General features: G+C 46.5%; 1 protein-coding gene across 1 annotated transcript in view; it reads left to right on the forward strand.

Annotated features, from left to right (window-relative positions):
• Window positions 1-504: 504 nt before the first annotated feature.
• The window catches only part of LOC138673111 (RNA exonuclease 1 homolog), a 227,187-nt gene continuing 207,139 nt past the window's right edge, over window positions 505-20,552 (forward strand). The window contains exons 1-4 of the mRNA XM_069761765.1: window positions 505-547; window positions 642-851; window positions 5,865-7,054; window positions 17,380-17,478. Coding sequence (XP_069617866.1) covers window positions 505-547; window positions 642-851; window positions 5,865-7,054; window positions 17,380-17,478 — 1,542 coding nt within the window. The remainder of the gene's footprint in view (window positions 548-641; window positions 852-5,864; window positions 7,055-17,379; window positions 17,479-20,552) is intronic.

Consider the following 20,552-nt stretch of genomic DNA (forward strand, 5'->3'; position numbering starts at 1 on the left):
GTAACACCATGCAGTTACAGGACACGCCAGACGAGACCTCGATCCAGGATGAGATGTTTGGCGGATTACATGCCCAGGTCTCAAAGGTTTTTCCAGTCAACAACCACATCTGTTCCATGATTCTGGAAGAATGGCAGGAAGCGGAGAAGAGACTAATAGTACCCAGAGATTTCAGACTCCATTTGCCATATAATCCAGAGGACATTAAAGTGTGGGATGAAGTTCCCAAGATTGATGTTCCGTTGGCAAAAGTGGCGAAGAAGACCTCAATCTCATTTGAGGACTCCTCCGCATTGAAGGATCCTATGGATCGCAAAGCAGATGGACTGCTCAGGAGAACTTGGGAGTCCTCCGCAGCAATAATACGGGCTAATATAGCTGCAACATTGGTAGCCCGGTCAATGCATCTATGGATAGATGATTTTGGAGGAACATCTCAAAGCTAAGACTTCCAGAGATGTTATTCTCAAATCCCTGCCGTTACTTAAGCTTGCAACAGGCTTTATGGCAGATGCTTCTGCTGAAACTGTAGGCTTCACTGCCAGAAGTGAGTCCTTATCCAATGCGGCCAGAAGAGCCATCTGGCTAAAGACCTGGTCGGGGGATATCCAATCAAAAATTGTGCGGAATCCCATTCTCAGAGAATAAAGTATTTGGGCCTATTCTGGATGACATTTTAGAAAAGGCCTCAGATAAAAAGAAAGGGTTCCCTGAGGAAAATACAAAAAAGTATCAGCCCTTTCGTAGATCCCGACCTAGTCAGAAGACAGACTACAGGGGGAAAGGGAAGACTGGGAGGTGGTCTTATCCTAAGGGTGGAAAGAGTAGAGACTCCATCTTCCCAAGTGCAGGTACAGGGAAGCCAAATAAATGACATCAAGGTGGGTGGTCGGTTACAAAAATTTCTAGGGGGGTGGCAGAAAGTATCCCAAAATCCTTGGTGAGGGGCAGACACGTAAGGATACTGTCAGACAATGTCACAGCAGTGGCATTTCTAAGACACCAAGGAGGTCCGAAACATCCACCGCTGCAACACCTAGCAGACCAGATTTTCAGATGGGCAGAGAAATCTGTCAAATCCATCTCGGCAGTTCACCTGGAAGGCGCCAAGAATCAAGTAGGGGACTTCTTGAGCAGAACATCTGTACATCCCGGAGAATAGGAACTGAACCCAGAAGTATTCAGCAGTCTGTGCCAGAGATGGGGAATATCTCAGGTGGATCTTTTTGCCACCAGGTCAAATACAAAGACCAGAACATTTTTCTCTCTCAATCCTTTAGACCAGGGGTGTCAAACTGCATTCCTCGAGGGCCGCAAACCATGCGTGTTTTCAAGATTTCCTTAGCTTTGTACAAGGTGCTGTAATCATTATGTGTAGGTGATAAAATTATCACCTGAGCAGTACAAGGAAATCCTGAAAACATGACCTGTTTGCAGCCCTTGAGGATTGCAGTTTGACACCCCTGCTTTAGACGGAGCCTCTGCAGTAGACGCCTTATATCAGTATTGGGGGGAAGGTCTCCTGTACGCATTCTTGCCTCTTCCTCTGATACCGAAGACACTCAGGAAGAGATGAGAGCAACCGTAATTCTGGTAGTTCCTTTCTGGCCAAAAAGGCGCTGGTTCTCTCTACTGTCCAGAATGTCAACAGAGAGGCCAATCTTATTACCGAACAGGCAGGACCTTCTACTATAGGGGCCGGTGTTCCACAAGGACCCAGACTCTCTTCACCTATCTGCTTGGATCCTGAACGGCAAACCTTAAAGGGCCACTGTCACCCCCCTGCAGCCGTTATAAACTAAAAGAGCCACCTTGTGCAGCAGTAATGCCGCATTCTAACAAGGTGGCTCTTTTAGTTTTGTGTTCAGGTATTACTAAAATAAAGCGCTTTGAAACTTTGCAAAAATACCTATCTTTGTCCACGGAGGCGGGTCCTCAATCCCCAGCTTGAACGGTACTCTGCCGTCACTCCAATCTTGAGGGGCTTTTGGCGCTGCCCCCTCCGCGCTGTTTTCTCTTCAAATCCGGCGCTTACACTGTGTAAATCTTTGTGGGGTAGGCGCAGTAAGCTCTGGCGGTCTAACGTCCCAGCCAGAGCCAGGCTTGGAGACTGCGCCTGTGCTGGCAGTGTGGCCACCCACCTCGGGAATCCCTGCCCCGCACTGTTATGCATTATGCACAGTGCGGGGCTAGGATTCCTGGGCATGCGCACTGCGTGTGTCAGACTGTCACCCACGTCCCCCGCCTTACAGCCTCTGTCTATTCAGCTGATCATCCCGGCGATTGCTATGAGGAGGAGGCACGATCAGCTGAATAGACAGAGGCTGTAAGGCGGGGGACGTGGGTGACAGTCTGATACACGCAGTGCGCATGCCCAGAAATCCTAGCCCCTCACTGTGCATAATGCATAACACCGTGCGGGGCAGGGATTCCCGAGGTGGGTGGCCGCACTGCCAGCACAGGCGCAGTCTCCAAGCCTGGCTGGGACGTCAGACCGCCAGAGCTTACTGCGCCAGCCCCACAAAGATTTACACAGAGCAGGCGCCGGATTTGAAGAGAAAACAGCGTGGAGGGGGCGGTGCCGAAAGCCCCTGAAGATGTGAGTGACTGCAGAGTACCGTTCAAGCTGGGGATTGAGGACCCGCCTCCGTGGACAAAAATAGGTATTTTTGCAAAGTTTCAAAGCGCTTTATTTTAGTAATACCTGAACACAAAACTAAAAGAGCCACCTTGTTAGAATGCGGCATTATTGCTGCACAAGGTGGCTCTTAGTTTATAACGGCTGCAGGGGGGAGTCAGTGGCCCTTTAAGATCCAGAGGCCTGTCAGAAGATGTCATTACCACACTCCAGGCAAGCAGAAAGCTGGTGACTTCTGCGATTTATAACAAAATCTGGAAGCAGTATTGTTCCTTTCTGGGAGAGGTTTCTGTGGATACTTCAAAACCAGACATTCCCAGAATACTCGAGTTCCTGCAACTCTGATTTGAGAAGGGCCTCCGGCCTAGTACTTTAAAAGTACAGATTGCAGCGCTTAGTGTCTTTCTTGATACGTCACTAGCCTCCCATCCTTGGATAGCAAGATTTTCCAGGGCCACGCAGAGAATGAGACCACTTGTGAGAAAATCAACTCCTCCTTGGGACCTAAACCTGGACCTTTAATACCCAGTGTAAAACCCCATACTTGTTATCAGAAGATATGAGCATAGCCAATCTCTCCTTTAAAACTGCCTTCCTGATTGCCATCACATCAGCTAAAAGGCTGGGGGAGATGCAGGCTCTTTCCACTCAGAACCCATATCTTCAGATCCTTGACGACCGAATAGTCTTAAGACTTAAGGTACCTTCACACTAAACGATATCGCTAGCGATCCGTGACGTTGCAGCGTCCTGGCTAGCGATATCGTTTAGTTTGACACGCAGCAGCGATCAGAATCCTGCTGTGATGTCGTTGGTCGGGGCTAGAAGGCCAGAACTTTATTTGGTCGCTGGCTCTCCCGCTGACATCGCTGAATCGGCGTGTGTGACGCTGATTCAGCGATGTCTTCGCTGGTAACCAGGGTAAACATCGGGTTACTAAGCGCAGGGCCGCGCTTAGTAACCCAATGTTTACTCTGGTTACCATCGTTAAAGTAAAAAAAAAACAACCACTACATACTTACCTACCGCTGTCTGTCCCCGGCGCTGGGCTTCTCTGCTCTGGCTGTGCGCACCGGGCAGCCGGAAAGCACAGCGGTGACGTCACTGCTCTGCTTTCCGGCCACTGTGCTTACTGCCAGAGCAGAGAAGCCCAGCGCCGGGGACAGACAGCGGTAGGCAAGTATGTAGTGGTTGTTTTTTTTACTTTAATGATGGTAACCAGGGTAAACATCGGGTTACTAAGCGCGGCCCTGCGCTTAGTAACCCGATGTTTACCCTGGTTACCGGCATCGTTGGTCGCTGGAGAGCGGTCTGTGTGACAGCTCTCCAGCGACCAAACAGTGACGCTGCAGCGATCCGGATCGTTGTCTGTATCGCTGCAGCGTCGCTTAGTGTGACGGTACCTTTAACCCAGCCTTCCTCCCCAAGGTAGTGTCCTCAACAAATATAAATCAGAAGATAATCCTTCCTTCATTCTGCCAACACCCTAGAAACAAAGGAAGGGCTTTATCATAACCTTGACGTTAGGGAGACTGTTCTAAAATACCTGGGGGCGACGGAAAGTTGGAGACGGGACACTAAGTTGTTTATACAGTACGGTGGCCCAAATAGAGGTTGTAAGGCAGCAAAATCAACCATTGCTAGGTGGATCAAAACCATGATAAACCTAGCGTATACAGACCAAGGGAAAGATCCCCCGGATACTCTTAGGGCCCATTCAACCCAAGCTATCTCTACATCATGGGCGGAGAAGGGGGGAGCCTCAGCTGAGCAAATCTGTAGAGCAGTCTTTCTACCTTTGCTAGACACTATAAATTAGATGTCGCATCAGATCAGTTAGCTTTTGGTAGAAAAGTATTACATGCAGTAGTCCCACCCTAGTTAACATCCTTTGGTATTTCTCCAATGGTGCTGTCAGGTGGTGAACTGGAAAACGGTAATTAGTCTTACCGGTAATTGCACCTGACAGCACTACTAGTTCCCTCCCACTGCAAGTTTATACTATTGACTAATGTGATGTAACATTGGTGTATAACTGTTAATAAACTCTTTTTGCATCCATCCAGATGTGGTACTTAGAAAATCACTGGTGGGTGGAGTGGGGAGGGTCCTTTTAACCGCTTGTTGTTCCTGTCCCACTGAGGGTAAGAAGGACGTCCTCCAATGGTGCTGTCAGGTGGATTCCTGGAAATACAATTACCGGTAAGCACTAATTACCGTTTTTTATAAGATGGGGGTCTGTCTTATTGTCCGAATGTAAGGTATCTTACCTGAGTGCCAGCCTTGGTACATAGGGGTCACAGAAGGCATGGTCCCTTCCTCAGGAAGCCGGCGGCAGCAGAAGTGGGCCAATGCTGCATTCACGGGGTGCGATGCTACAGGTCTGTCGGCGGTGAGGCAGAGCACGTAGCAGGGGCGGACATTTTCCTGAAGCCTCCGGCAGCCCGTGGCTTCAGGCAAATGGCCGCAGGGAAACAGGTTATGCACTTTGCTCTGCTCACCGTTTACACCAGGCCGCGGCATTGCCACATTTCTGCCGCCGGCATCCTGAGGAAGGGTGTGCCGCGTGTGCGTAGATTTGGATCTCTGCAGCCATTTTCCTGAAGCAGAGTGCCGCTGAGATCTCAATCTGTACACGCGCGGCCTTCCGCGGCCACTTTCCTGAAGCCTTCGGTGGCCCACAGCTTCACAAATATGGCCGCAGGGAAACCGGTGATTAATTCGGCTCTGCTCACCGTGGACACAGGCCACGGCGTCACCGCATTTCTGCCGCCGGCATCCTGAGGAGAGGATCCTGCTCAGGTGCACTCTACACTGACCACCGCCGCAGCATAGCCACTCCGCTGCCGTAAACACCCCCCCTTGGTAAGCCTGTGTTTGCACTATAAGATGCACCCCCATTTTTCTCCCATATTTTTTTTGGGGAAAATGCATCTTATAGTCCAAAAAATACGGTAGCTTAACTGCTCACAGTAATTTTGACCAGTGGTGCTCAAACCTTTTACGTGCCACTGTGTACCCGCAACATAAATTGACATGCTCCAGATATTTAGTTTGTGCTGTGTATCTATTTTGCAGCATGTACTTCATGTTTCTTAAATTAAGTTTGCTGGCACTGTAAAATGTATCAGATTGTCTGCAAGCACTTTGGCAAGTTGCCGTAGGATGTTTGTTTTTTGCGACCTTTTTCAATATTTTTATTTTTTTGCTTCTTCCATGATTAAAGGTAAAAACTTGCAAGAACTTGAGCGGATTAAGAAGGCCATTGAGGCTGTAAAAAATGAAGTTGAAGAAAAACAAAAAACCCTGTTACTGTACACAAATGGTACACAGAGTGTAGAAGATCCTGCAGTCAAAGTGGACAGTAACTGCAATATTGTTAAAGATACAGTGGAGAAACTGCAAAATACATCAAAGACTTCTACTGCAGTTCCAGTCTCCACTAAAAGCAGTAACCCAATTGTTAAAAAATATATTGTTGACCGAAGGTGTCCTGCCACCGATTTGGAGTATGACCCTTTACTTAACTATTCTGCAGGCTTCTTTGGTTCCACTACAAAAGAAAAGGAAAATGAAAAAAAACCTAAAACAAAGCGTACAAGTGAGGAGGAACTGGATAACACTCACAAAAGGCTGAGATCTGCATCTCCAATTAGGTTGGAAATAATGCTTCAAGAGTCTGATGATGAAGACATGCTTGTAATAGATGTTCCTCCACTCTTGGAAGTCTCAAAGAAACCTAGAGCTAGTAAAGTACGTGGAATTAAAGCACCCTTATTATATGATGAGTCATTACCAGATGAAAGGAAAGTTCTGTTAATCGATAGTGGGCAAGATGTAATTGTGGCTTCTATAGAAGATAATGTCGAAGTAAAACTGGACTCTGCAAATGAAACGTTCCCTTCAAGTATGGGTATAGCTGATCATACCAATGACAATGGTCAAATACTTGACAGTTCTAACAACTTTACATCTTCAGAGCTGGATCCGTCCTCAGAGATAAAAGGACTCACAAGTGATAGTCCGATCACTGTAAGTAGTGATGAAAGTGTGAATACGTGCTCTAAACCCGTTGTTGAGAAATCAGATTGTCTAGTTTGCCACATTCCTTTTCAAGAAGAGTCATTAAAACAAATTGAGTTTCTACATGATGATGCAAAGTACTCGATCGACGATAAAGCTGCTGAAGTAACCATAAGTGAGAATTCTAGTGAATCAATAGTAATTGATGAACCGAAATGTGAGGAGGAGGTGGTCAGAAGTTTTGAAGATGAAGTAATTGTTGTAAATTCATCTTCTGATATGGAGAACAGCTCAGATGAAGAAACAGGTCTTTCTGATTCAGATGATCCAATGGAAGAATGTCGAAGAATTTTCAATGAATTCACTGAAAATGAAGCAAAGAAAAAATCACAGGTATGTCACTACTTTGCTTAGTTTTGTGGAGATCATATTTTTCCTTTAACCCCTTTACCCCCCCGAGTGTGGTTTGCACATTAATGACCAGGCCAATTTTTAAAATTCTGACCACTGTCCCTTTATGAGGTAAGAACTCTGGAACGCTTCAATGGATCCCGGTGATGCTGACATTGTTTTGTCACATATTATAATTCGAGAGTGGTAACATTTCTTTATGACTTGCATTTATTTGTGAAAAAAAACCTGAAATTTGGCACAAATTTAGAAAATTTCGAATTTTCCAATCTTTGAAATTTCATTCCCTTAAATGAGAGAGATGTCACACAAAACTTAGGTAATAAGTAACATTTCCCACTGTCTACTTTACATCAGCACAATTTTGGAACCAAATTTTTTTTATGTTAGGAAGCTATAAGGGTTAAAATTTGAACAGTGGTTTCTCATTTTTTACAACACCATTATTTTTTTTTTATTGGGACGACATGACATTTGAAGTCAGAGGGGTCTATATGATAGAAAATACCCCAAAGTGACACCATTCTAAAAACTGCACCCCTCATGGTGCCCAAAACCACATTCAAGAAGTTTATTAACCTGTCAGGTGCTCCTCAGGAATTTTTGGAATGTTTAAAAAAGAAAAAAAAATTTAACTTTTATTCACAAAATTTACTTTAGATCCAATTTTTTTTTATTTTACCAAGGGTTGCAGGAGAAATCGGACCCAAAAAGTTGTTATGCAATTAGTCCTGAGTAAGCTAATACTTAATATGTGCGGATAAACCACTGCTAGGGCGCATGGCAGAGCTCGGAAGGGAAGAAGCAGTTTTACCTTTTTCAACGCAAAATTGGCTGGAATTAAGATTGGACACCATGTTGCATTTGGAGAGCCCCTGATGTGCCTAAACAGTGGAAACCCCCCTCAAGTGACACCATTTTGGAAACTAGACCCCTTAAGGAACTTATCTAGATTTGTGGTGAGCACTTTGAACCCCCAAGTGCTTCACAGAAGTTTATAACGTAGAGCTGTATAAATAAAAAGAAATTTTTTCCACAAAAATAAACTTTTCGCCCCAATCTTTTATTTTACCAAGGGTAACAGGAGAAATTGAGCCCCAAAAGTTGTTATACAATTTCTCTTGAGTACACAGATACTTTGTATGTAGGGGAACACTACTTTTGAGGCACAGTGCAAAGCTCAGAAGGGAAGAGGCGCCATATTGGATTTCAGATTTTGCTGGAATGGTTTGAAGGTGCCAGAACTGAAACCCCCTATATGTGAACTCATTTTACAAACTACACTTCTCAATGAATTCATCTAGGGATGCAGTAATCATACTAATACCACATGTGCCTCTCAGAATTTTATACCACCTGAGCGGTGAAGAATAAATTACTTTTACCACGAAAATTTTGTTTTTAATCTGGAAATATTTTTGAGGCACAGTGCAAAGCTCAGAAGGCAAGGAGTCATATTTTACTGTTATGGTTTGCAGGTGCCATAACCCACTGGGAGAGCCCATGAGGTGCCCGAACAGCAGAAACCCCCCTCCCCCCCCCCCCCAATAAGTGACCGCATTTTCCAAACTACATCCCTCAATGAATTCACCTAGGGGTGCGATGATCATATTGACACCACGGGTGTGTCACTGAATTTTATTCCATTGGGCAGTAAAGACAAAGTAACTACGTTTTTTTAACACCAAAATTTTGTTTTAGCCAAAGATTTTACGTTTTCACACAAGTAGTGGATATAAATGGCACCACAATTTCTACTGATCGTGGCAATACCCCATATGTAGCTGTATAGTACTACTTAGCGCTCTGTTCCTCCCGAGTCTCTCCATATGGCTATTTGCCTATTCAAGTGAATGGGTCTGTGCACATGTTGGTGTCTCCATGGACTGTGTCCGTGGGCAAACAGGACGACATGTCAGCGTTTTTTTTTTTTAAAATGTCTGCACGGGCCACAAAACATCCCGCACACGTGCATACACATAACACACATTGATGTAATCCATGTGACACGCATCCGCGCCGGGGAAGAAGCGTTACAGTAAGCGCTGTTCCCCGGTGTCGGGTGCTGAACACGGTTTTCTTCATTCTCTCCTGCTATGCCGGCAATCAGTGCGAGCAGGGGAGAATGATTAATTACATTTAAGTGATAAGAGACAGCAGGCGGGAGATAGTCCCATCAGCCGCCATGCGCATGATCAGCAAGTTTCTTAGCTCTGGTGACCCTGATGTTGTCATGACATCGGGTCACCATGGCAATGATTACGACCCTGTATCACACCGCGGGGTCTCCGATCCAAAGGCAGAAGGGCTGTCAGCCCTCTTTTGGCGTCCGGAAAGCATACTTCTTTTTTTTTGCCATGATTCACTTCCAAAACATGATATTCTTACATGCTGTCTCAATATCAGAGATCAGGGGTGCATGGGCCATGTGCATCATGCCCTGCTTCTACTTGCAGCTCAACCAGTGCTGACCTGAAACTGCTAATCCGCAAACCCTTTCAATCTGCTGTTTGTCACATAAACATTCAAACATAAATCAACCCAAAAGCTGGATAAGTATGTACATTATTGCAAAAGGCACCAATTCAATATACTGTACCTATTTTACATGGGGGTAAGCCCCCCCCCAAAAAAATAGATCGATGAAGTTAATAATTATCAATTTTCATTGAATATTATAATGATGATTTCTCTGATCGCCCATGACGGCACCACGGAGAGAGGGGATCCGCCCACCAAGGACAGGAAACCTACGGATAAAAAGGCGGTACCACTCTCCTGCATCAGTTGGTTTCCTGTCCTTGATGGGAGACCTACGGACTTACCGGTTCAACGTTGGAATTCCGGGGCCAACCAGTCCGACTCAGGCAGCTGGGGTCCCTCTGCCTCGGCTGGGGTGGTGACCTGAAGCACCACCGCTGGGGGCTAGTGGGCCTCTAGGGTGAGTGGGGGAGGTGATAAGGAGTTCGCGGTCACCTCCCCAGGTAAGATGCAGCAGCGGCAACATCCAGGGGGTCCCTCTGTGGTTGCGGGAGGTGCGGCGCGGCCCTCCCCTAGCACGCGTCAGCCTGCACACTGCACGCCATCGGGCATGCAGAGCCGCGCGGTAGGGTCTGCATAGGACCGGGGGTGCCGGTCAGCAGCGCCATAACTGCACTCCGGGCGGCCATCTTGAGAGTACGGCGCATGCCCGGAGTTGCGCTGGTCTCGCGAGACGCTGGGGCTTGGATCTGCGCAGGCGCCGCCGGAACCGACTGCGCAGGCGTCGGCGTTCGGCGCTCCTCGCCGTTGTCTGGACGCCACTGCGCAGGCGTCGCCGAACTGACGCTTGGGCGTTGCAAAGGCGCCGCAGAAACGTCTGCGCAGGCGCCGGCGTTCAAAGCTCCTCGCCGTCGGCTGAAGCGCTACTGCGCAGGCGCCGGGGAAAAAAAAAAAGCGGCGGGAGCTTTAAAAAGGAGGTTTTACTTCCTCCCAGTGGCTCTGCAGTATATCGGCAAGAGCCTTAGGAGCTACTAGTTGTCGCAGCAGCAAGCGCAGCACGCATTATTGGCAGTGACAGCAGACCAGCAGCAGTATGAGCGACCCGGCATCTCCCTTGCCTGAATCACCTCCACCTATAGCATCGCCTCAGCAGCAGCAGCAGCAAAAAAGGCGACAGCAGAAAGGTCACCAGGACACCAGCAAAGAACGCCAAAGGTCTCAGTACAGCAAGGAGTCCAGCACGGCGTCAGGGGAAAAAGCCAGAGGCAGAGAATCCCCAACCGGTATTTATGGGTCCTGGAGGTGGTAAGTTGATCTTCGTGAAAGTTAGAGACAGTAAGATTATTATTTGTCTCTTTTAGGGGGGGAAAAGCGTAGGTAAAACAAAGCACAAAGTCTGTGCCATCTGTAAAGAGGATCTTCCACCCGCATGGGAGAAGCAGCTATGTAATTCCTGCATACAGCAGACGGTATCTGAAAGCCTGCCCGGGTTTGCAACAGATCTTAAAAACCTGATTAAAGAGCAGGTGGAAGACACCTTTAGATCCCTTTTAAAAGGGGAAAAAAACGGAGAAGGACCAGACACAGGTCCCCGTCCCCAGTCTCTAAATCTGACAGTGATAGCGAGAGTTCAGCATCCTCCTCCTCCTCCTCCTCATCCTCATCATCCACTTCTTCCTCAGGAGGTCACAATTGTTTCCCGCTAGAGGACACCGATGGCCTCATAAAGGCAGTGAGGAGTACTATGGGATTAGTAGACTCCCACTCTAAAAAGTGAGCACAAGACATCATATTTGGGGGCTTAGAACAAAAAAAGAGAAGAGCTTTCCCGCTTAATGAAGCAATTGCAGCGTTAATTAAAAAGGAATGGAAAAAACCCATGGAAAAGACTCTCCTAACCCCAAAAAGGAAATACCCCTTCGAGGATGAATCCTGCTCTTTTTGGGAAAAAGCCCCCAAATTAGATGTAGCAATAGCTAAAGCATCAAAAAAATTCGCTCTCCCGTTTGAGGACATGGGGGTCCTAAAAGACGCTATGGACAAGAAGGCGGACGCCTTCCTCAAGGGCTCTTGGGAGTCAGCGGGAGGAGGCCTGAAACCGGCAGTGGCAGCAGCTTGCACATCCCGCTCCCTAATCTGGTTAAATCAACTAGAGGGTCAATTAAAGGGGAAAACTTCCCGAGACTCGATGCTGAAGACATTACCTGTAATAAGAGGAGCGGCGGCTTTTCTGGCTGACGCCTCGGCAGACTCTATCAGATTAGCTGCCAGGTCAGCAGTGTTTGCTAATGCGGCCAGGCGTGCCCTCTGGCTTAAGAATTGGCCTGGCGATCTGCAAACAAAACCAAAACTGTGTACTATCCCCTGCGAAGGAGAGTTTTTGTTCGGTTCCACATTAGACGACATCTTGGAAAAAGACGGGGACAAGAAAAAGTCCTTTCCCTCTCTAGGTCTCCCCTCTTACCGGAAGCCCTTTCGGAACAAGAGGTTTTTCCGCAAGAACCCTGGGAGAGGCCAGGGAAAGTGGGAGGATAAGAGGAACAAAAACAAGGGGTTCATCTTTAACAAAAACCCCAGCGATAACAAGAAACCTTCTCAATGAAGGTTCGCCCCAGGTGGGAGGGAGGTTATCTCTTTCTTCCAGCCTGGAAAAAGATTTCCTCCAGTCAATGGATTCTGAACATTATAGAATCAGGCCTGAGGCTGACATTCAAAAGATGCCCCCGTCCCTCTTTTACGATGACATCTATAAGATCTTCGGCAGAAGAACAGCTGGCACTGGAAAACGAGGTCATCGAGTTAGTAAAAAAGGGTGTACTCCTGGAGGTTCCCCCACAAGAAAGAGGGCAAGGGTACTATTCCCCTCTATTCCTGAGGAAGAAACCAGACGGTTCCTTCAGGACTATTATAAATCTAAAGAAACTAAACGATTACCTGGAGGTTCAAGCATTCAAGATGGAAACGATAAAATCATCCATCAAGATGTTTCCCCAATGCTTCATGGTGGTCCTGGACCTAAAGGACGCATATTATCACGTCCCAATACACAAGGATCATCAGAGATTCCTCAGGATGGCAGTTCACATCAGGGGAGTTCTAAAACACTTCCAATTTTCAGCCCTACCATTTGGTCTTGCCATAGCCCTGAGGGTTTTCACAAAGCTGATAGCAGAGGTAATGGCTCACCTCAGGGAAGAAAATACCCTAATCGTTCCATATCTGGACGATTTCTTGGTGATAGGCTCCTCCCCGCAACATTGCGAGGATCAACTGGCAATAGTGATGCATTCTTTGAAGGAATTGGGCTGGCTAATAAACATGGGAAAGTCCAGACTAATGCCTTCTCAGGTCCAGGAGTACTTGGGTCTCACTCTAGACTCCAAAAAGATGGAATGTCGGCTCCCGGAGAACAAGATACAAAAACTAAGGAGTTTAGTATCGAGAACCCAATCTCTCCTCTCCATAACACTCCGTCAGGCCATGTCCCTCTTAGGCTTTATGATCTCTTGCATCCCCGCAGTCCAGTGGGCCCAATTACATTCAAGAGAACTTCAATGGCAGATATTGTCGGAGCAAATCCATCTAGGAGTGCATTTAGACAGGCAGTTAACTCTATCTCCTCGCACCAATCACTCTCTGACATGGTGGAAATCGCAGGAAAATCTTTCCCAGGGAGTCCCGTGGGTAATTCAGATCTCGAAAGTCCTGACTACGGACCCAAGCCCTTCAGGGTGGGGGGCTCATCTGGGCGACCTAGTAACCCAGGGCACTTGGTCTCCATCTACAGTGAACAAATCCTCCAACATGAAGGAGCTCCTTGCAGTAAAATTTGCCCTTCAGGAATTCTTGGGGGTCCTTCACTCTCACCATGTAAGAGTAATGTCGGACAATCGGGTGGTAGTATCTTACCTAAATCACCAGGGGGGTACCCGTTCCAAAAATCTAATGGAAGTGACCAAATCCATCCTGCAAATAGCCGAGAGCAACCTCTTATCCCTAACAAGCCTACACATAAGGGGAGTAGACAACTACAAAGCAGACTTCCTCAGCCGGTCCAGTCTAAAACAGGGGGAATGGGAACTAAATCAGGCGGTATTCACCCAGATCACAGAAAGATGGGGTGTTCCCAAAATAGATCTCTTTGCGAGCCATCTAAACAAAAAAGTAGCCTCCTTTTGCTCCCTATCTCCCCTGGGGAACCCAGTAGCTGTGGACGCCTTCCTGATATCTTGGGGTCATCTGGTCTATGCCTTTCCTCCTCTTATTCTGATTCCAGCAGTGCTGAGGAAGATTCGGGAGGACGGGGCGCTGGTCATCTTAATTGCCCCGTTCTGGCCGAAGAGACCTTGGTTCTCATGGATGAGGAAGTTATCAATATCCGACCCTTGGGTATTACCAGACCTCCAAGATCTGTTGACACAGGGCCCAGTCTGTCATCCGCAGGTCAAGAACTTGCACTTGACAGCTTGGCTCTTGAAAGAAAATTACTAGAAAGCAGGGGGTTCTCTCCGGGCTTAATCTCAACTCAAAGTAGGAAGCCTGTTACAACAAAACAATATGGCAAGATATGGAAAAAATTTCTGTCATCATAAGGTGCAAATGTAGGGAAATAAATTCCCCTTAATTCCATATTAGAATTCCTACAAAACGGGTTGGAGATGGGTTTAGCCACTAACACCCTAAAAGTTCACGTGGCGGCTTTGGGAGCCCTATTCAATTTTGATTTAGCCTCAAATAGGTGGGTCTCTAGATTCATCAGGGCGGCAGGAAGATCAAGGCCTCTTCCAGTAAAAGTGGTTCCTCAATGGGACTTAAACTTGGTCCTTAAAGCCCTGACTAGTTCTCCATTTGAACCATTACACGAATCTACAATAAAAAACCTATCTCTCAAAACAGCTCTATTAGTCGCCCTTACTTCTGCCCGTAGGGTTAGCGATTTACAGGCTCTCTCAGCTAACCCTCCCTACACACAATTCCTAGAAGATAGGGTCATTTTAAAAACAGACCCAGCATATCTCCTGAAAGTGGCTTCAAAATTTCACAGGTCTCAAGAGATATCTCTCCCCTCCTTCTGTCCTAATCCTAAAAATAAGGAGGAACAAACACTACATACACTAGATGTAAGAAGATGTCTCTTACATTACCTAGAAGCCACTAGAGAGAGTAGGGAGGATTCCTCTCTGTTTGTGTGTTTCCAGGGTCCCCGGAAGGGGAAAAAAGCATCTAAAGCCACCATAGCAAGATGGATCACGGACGCCATCAGTCTCTCATACTCTGCAAGTGGGATGTCCGTCCCCGGGGAGGTTAAGGCTCATTCAACAAGGGCAGTAGCGACTTCCTGGGCGGAGAAGGCCGGAGCTTCCATTGACCAGATATGTAGAGCTGCTACCTGGTCTTCACCATCCACATTCTATAGGCACTATAGATTGGACCTAATCTCCTCTTCAGACCTTACTTTCGGTAAAAGGGTTCTGGAGGCGGTGGTCCCTCCCTGAATGTACTATCTATGCAATTCTCTCCGTGGTGCCGTCATGGGCGATCAGAGAAAAATATAGTTCTTACCGATAACGGTATTTCTCTGAGCCCATGACGGCACCCGTACATTCCCTCCCTTCACTTGTGGGTGCTCACATCAAAATAGTGCCATAGTCTACTCAGTGTTAAGTCACGCGGTATCTAGTTATGATAAACAGTTAAAATTTAACAAATGTTTAGTAGTCTCCCATCGTTCTCTATGTGAAAACAACTGATGCAGGAGAGTGGTACCGCATTTTTATCCGTAGGTTTCCTGTCCTTGGTGGGCGGATCCCCTCTCTCCGTGGTGCAGTCATGGGCTCAGAGAAATGCCGTTATCGGTAAGAACTATATTTTTCTAAGGCAATCTCCCAGGCTATAAACTTATGATTAAACAATTTATTTATGTATTTAATTTAAAGGGAACCTGTTACCCCATTTTTTCAATGAGATAAAAATACCGTTAAATAGGGCCTGAGCTGTGCTTTACAATAGTGTATTTTTTGTCCCCTGATTCCCCACCTATGCTGCCGAAATACATTACTAAAGTCGCCGTTTTCGCCTGTCAATCACGCTGGTCTGGTCAAATGGGCGTGGTTAAACCCCTGTTTCTCCCCCCGCTCCTCGGCGTGTCTGACGTAAATTCGATCTGTGAATCGCACAGATCGCGCTCTTTTTTGGCAGTTGCGCAGTGCATTCTGCTCTTGCGCCTGCGCATTATGCTTTGTCCAACTGTGGGCATAGCATACAGCACATCACCGCGGGAGAAACAGGGATTTAACCACACCCATTTGACCAGACCAGTGTGATTGACAGGCGAAAACGGCGACTTTAGTAAGGTATTTCGGCAGCATAGGTGGGGAATCGGGACAAAAAATACACTATTGTAAAGCACAGCTCAGGCCCTATTTAACGGTAATTTTATCTCATATTGAAAAAACGGGGTGACAGGTTTCCTTTTAAATGGAAGTAAACCACCTATTTAATTTACTTTAATCTGAAGTTTATACACTGGGAGCTTGCCTTAGAAACCATCATAATCTTTGGTAAACCTTTCTTAATAGTGTAACCTGCTATATAAATATAATTTAAGAGGGGATGGAGGGCACCGCAAATCGATTTTAAGACGAGGGCTCACCATGGGCTTGTGGATGGGCATAACAACAAAAGAACAAGAAAAGATCATGCCCACATATACGGGAACACCTCAATGTATAAAATGCAATATTTTATTGGTAGGTATCAAAAAATACATGAAAGACAAACACAAAAGAATATAAAACACTAAAAATGCAACACAGACCTATACAAATATCATGTCCTGATATGGGGGCAATGATAACCCACTTCAATATTCCTCAAAGCAGTAAATGCAGTATGGCTCCTAAAATGAAATCGATTAGATTGTATATCTGAACCACAATGAGAAATCAATTTGTGTACACAGCTAGACCAATATCACAGTACCATATGGGCCCAAAAGGATATGTATTGTTCTGGAACAAAATGTGTGCCTAGTCCAGAGCACCAAAAGAGGGCTTTTAAAATATTTTGGCCCCACTGCATACATGGCTCCAGCCTGAACCCTTGGACTTTGGGTATAAGGGTATATTGGTTTGATGATCAGGTCTGTTCACCTTAGTCCCTTTCCTCTCATTACTCTTTCTCCTTATTCCTTATGCCAAAATATTTTAAAAGCCCTTTTCTTTTGGCACTCTGGACTAACCACACATTTTGTGCCAGAACAATGTATATCCTTTTGGGTCCATATGGTGGTGTAAAAATGAGAAATCGCTGGTCAACTTTTAACCCTTATAACTGCCTAACAAAAAAAAAATTTGGGTTCCAAAATTGTGCTGATGTAAAGTAGACATGTGGGAGATGTTACTTATTAAGTACTTTGTGTGTCATATCTCTGTGATTTAAGGGCATGAAAATTCAAAGTTAGAAAATTGCGAAATGTTAAAAATTTTCGCCAAATTTCCATTTTTTTTCACAAATAAATGCAACTCATATAGAAGAAATTTTACCACTATCATGAAGTACAATGTCACGAGAAAACATTGTCAGAATTACAGAGATCCATGCAAGCGTTCCAGAGTTAAAACCTCATAAAGGGACAGTGGTCAGAATTGTAAAAATTGGTCCGGTCAAACCACCCTTGGGGGGTAAAGGGGTTAAAAACATAGTGAAATGTTTTGCCTCACAGAATCAGCTGTGATCCCTTGCTTTAATGTATGTATAGTAAATAAAATTATAAATAAAATTACCTCTTTGAAAAAACTGTATAGTTAATATTTCATCCATTTTAGATTAAAGAGGAATCTGAAATGGAAGTACAAGAAGCTAAGGAAGTTGATGCAATTCCTGGCCAAAAGAAGAGAGTTGCTCATCCAACACCGAAATGTGATGTAACTATAGCTCTTTTGCCCTTTTCAATAATACGGTTTTGTGTAACTTGCTGCTTGTCAATTTCTATTGTCTGATATTCCTTGGTTTACGACATTTGCAAGCCCTCTAACTTTTTTTGCTAGGGCTTACTCTATAATCTCTCTAGTTTTGCGGACATAAAGAAAATATACTGAGAAGTTTATTTGGCTTCCTTTTTAAAAAAAAAAAAAAAAGTCAATAGTTTCTGGGAATATGAAAGAAGAATTTTCCATTTTAATATTGATGTGTCTCTTTAACATTTGCACTACCTCCCACAGGTGGGAAGGTTATGACCAGAAGATATTTTGTGTAAAATGGTGGTTATGCTGCTCTTCCGTTTAACTTGAAGATATAGTGGAGTGTTAAAGCAAATCTTCATTCCCAGTGGACATGCATCGGAATGTGTCATACATGTATATCACGTGACTTACCCTGGTATATCAAGCAACTCAACAACTTCAGTATGATTTTTAAAATGCCTGTCTTTAGAAACCTTCTCGCTCTCCAAAAATTTCCTATTACCGTATATACTCGTGTATAAGCCAAGTTTTTCAGCACAAATGCCCCCCCACCCCCTCGGCTTATACACGAGTCAGTTGTCCCGGAGGGCTGGCGGGGGAGCGGCGGAGCAGTAGGAGGCAAGAGCCGGCGGCTGTTACTGTGCCCACTGCTAAACAGAAATGAATATTCATTTTTCTTATAGCGCGCACACTGACACCTGCAACTGCTGGCTTACAGAAGATATCCTACTCTCCTTCCTGCGCGCCCTTGCTGTGTCTTGTTGGTTCCGGCGCCAGCAGCATTTCCGGCTGAGCGATCACATGGCCCTGTTCATTAAGGTAATGAATATGCACGCCTCTCCACTCCCATAGGCGAATATTCACTACCTTAATGAGCGGGGCCACTTGATCGCTCAGCACGAAGAGCTGCTGGCGCCGGAACGAAATGCTCCAAGGGAGTGCAGGAAGGTTAGTAGGATGTGTGAGGGAAGAATGCATACCCGGCTTATGCTCGAGTCAATAAGCTTACCCAGTTTTTCGTGGCAAAATTAGGTGCCTCAGATTATACTCTGGTCGGCTTATACTCTAGTATATACGGTAGTTATATAGTTAATGGGGGAGAAGCAGTTGTTATAAAATCCTCCATCCTAATTTTCTGTGAGCATGCTGCAAAGAGGAAGCATAAGGAAACTCTAATTTACACAGGATGTCCCTCGTGACAGCACGAGATGAGGTATTCCAACTCCTCCTCTAGGGACAGGAAACGCACAAGTATGTAAAAGACCCCCTTCCACCTCACCCTCAGTGTTATTCCTGTCCAGAGCAGGATGGAGCACATTAGAGGAAGCGCAAAGAACTTACCTGGGAGCTCAGTGGGATCGGATGGGACTGAATCTCTTCTCTTCCTGTTAAGAGGCTCTGGGCTGATGCCTCACTGGGTGGGAGGTCCCTCAGCCTGTCGGGGTGGAGCAGGATGCAGCTCCCGACACTGCTGTTTCCTTCTATGGAGGTCTCTAGGTTCCCGAATTTCCAGGGACACGTGTACTGGTGTGCTTTCCAGCGTGGAACACATTTCCAGCCCGGCACGCCTTCTGACGATGCGCATGCGTTCCAGCCTGGAGTGCACTTCCAGTTTAGGCTGGTTTCACATTTGCGGATGGAGGTGCTGTGGAGGGCTGCGTATGTCCTCCGTGAAGCTCCGCCCACCGCCGCACCTCCTCCGGTCAGCTCCGCCTACGTAGGCATGCGGCGTGCGTACCTTATATTTACCATTAGGTGTGCAGGCCATGCTGATGTATGTATGTATGTATGTATGTGGATTCCTCTGCATGTGTCGTTCTGACAGTGCGGCGAACGCAGTGAGTTGTATTTTGGTGCGGTCGCCGCACCGTTGAAACGACGCATGTGGAAGCATATGGAGCGCCCCCACGTCAGGGCAATGGGGTACTCGGTACCGGGTCCCTCAGTTCAGGGAATGGGATGTCACGGTGGCTAGACCCGGTCCGTGGCCCTTTGAGGGGCATGTAAAGAAGCTGCGGAGACACCATCACGTGTTTCTCGACGCAAGCAGTGAATAGCCAGGCCTTTCCCCGGGAAGGAACAACCACGGGAAGGGCAGCATCCTATGAAGGAAAGCCACCTATGCCAAGCATGGTACCTATCCACAGACAGCTGTTTCGGGGTTTTTGCCCCTCATCAGTGTGGAGTAGGAATCTGGCTATTAGGAGCGGTTCCTAGTAAAAAGGCTATAAAGACACAGATGATTGGCCTCGGGGAGACCAAAACATCCAACACCGCGGAGACACCATCTCGTCCAATAAAAGGACAACAGTTTATAGGATAATGTTTGTGACGCCACCTGTGGTATTCGGTCAGGGTGACCGACGCTGCTTATGGGTCCGCTGGGGTGATGTTATGGCAGCTAGATGGTATACCTTCCCACAGGTGAAGTGTGTCCCCAGGGCTTCCCAGAGTGTAGATGATGAATCGTGGATGATGTAAGGCGCAGGGAATAACGAGGACACGAGGTTGCAGTGTCTTTTACCTTTACTGAAGGCTTCAGCATCCACAGTCCATGGTAGGGACCACAGGGTAGGCAGAGTCCGGCCTGTCTGAAGGCAAATCCAGAGTCCCCTTATCCAGGTGGAAATCAATAGCCTTCCCCTAGTGCACAGTAATACAGTAGGTCCCTACTTGCATAAGCTCCAATAAAGTCCTCACTTTTGTTACTTTTCTCACTGTTCCCCGTGGTCAGATAGAACAAAACACGTATGACCGGTGGCCTTAGGCTTTTTATAGGGACACTAGACGCCCCGGCCCCAACAAGTTGCCACCGTGCCTCCTGTGTAAATGGTCGGGCAGCTAACGTGGAATTAACTGTCCTGCCAGTCTCTGAACTAACGGCATAGAGATCTTTACTCCCTCGGTGTTCTGCGCTTCAGAAAGAGGCAGCCTGCTTCTAGCTGGTCTCCCTCTGATGTTTCACTCCTGTTGCTATGACTTCGTTGCTCACTCACTGCAACACACTTCCTTTCGTGTCCTTTACTAGGATGCTG

Source organism: Ranitomeya imitator, chromosome 1, assembly GCF_032444005.1.
Source record: "Ranitomeya imitator isolate aRanImi1 chromosome 1, aRanImi1.pri, whole genome shotgun sequence".
Lineage (NCBI taxonomy): Eukaryota > Metazoa > Chordata > Amphibia > Anura > Dendrobatidae > Ranitomeya > Ranitomeya imitator.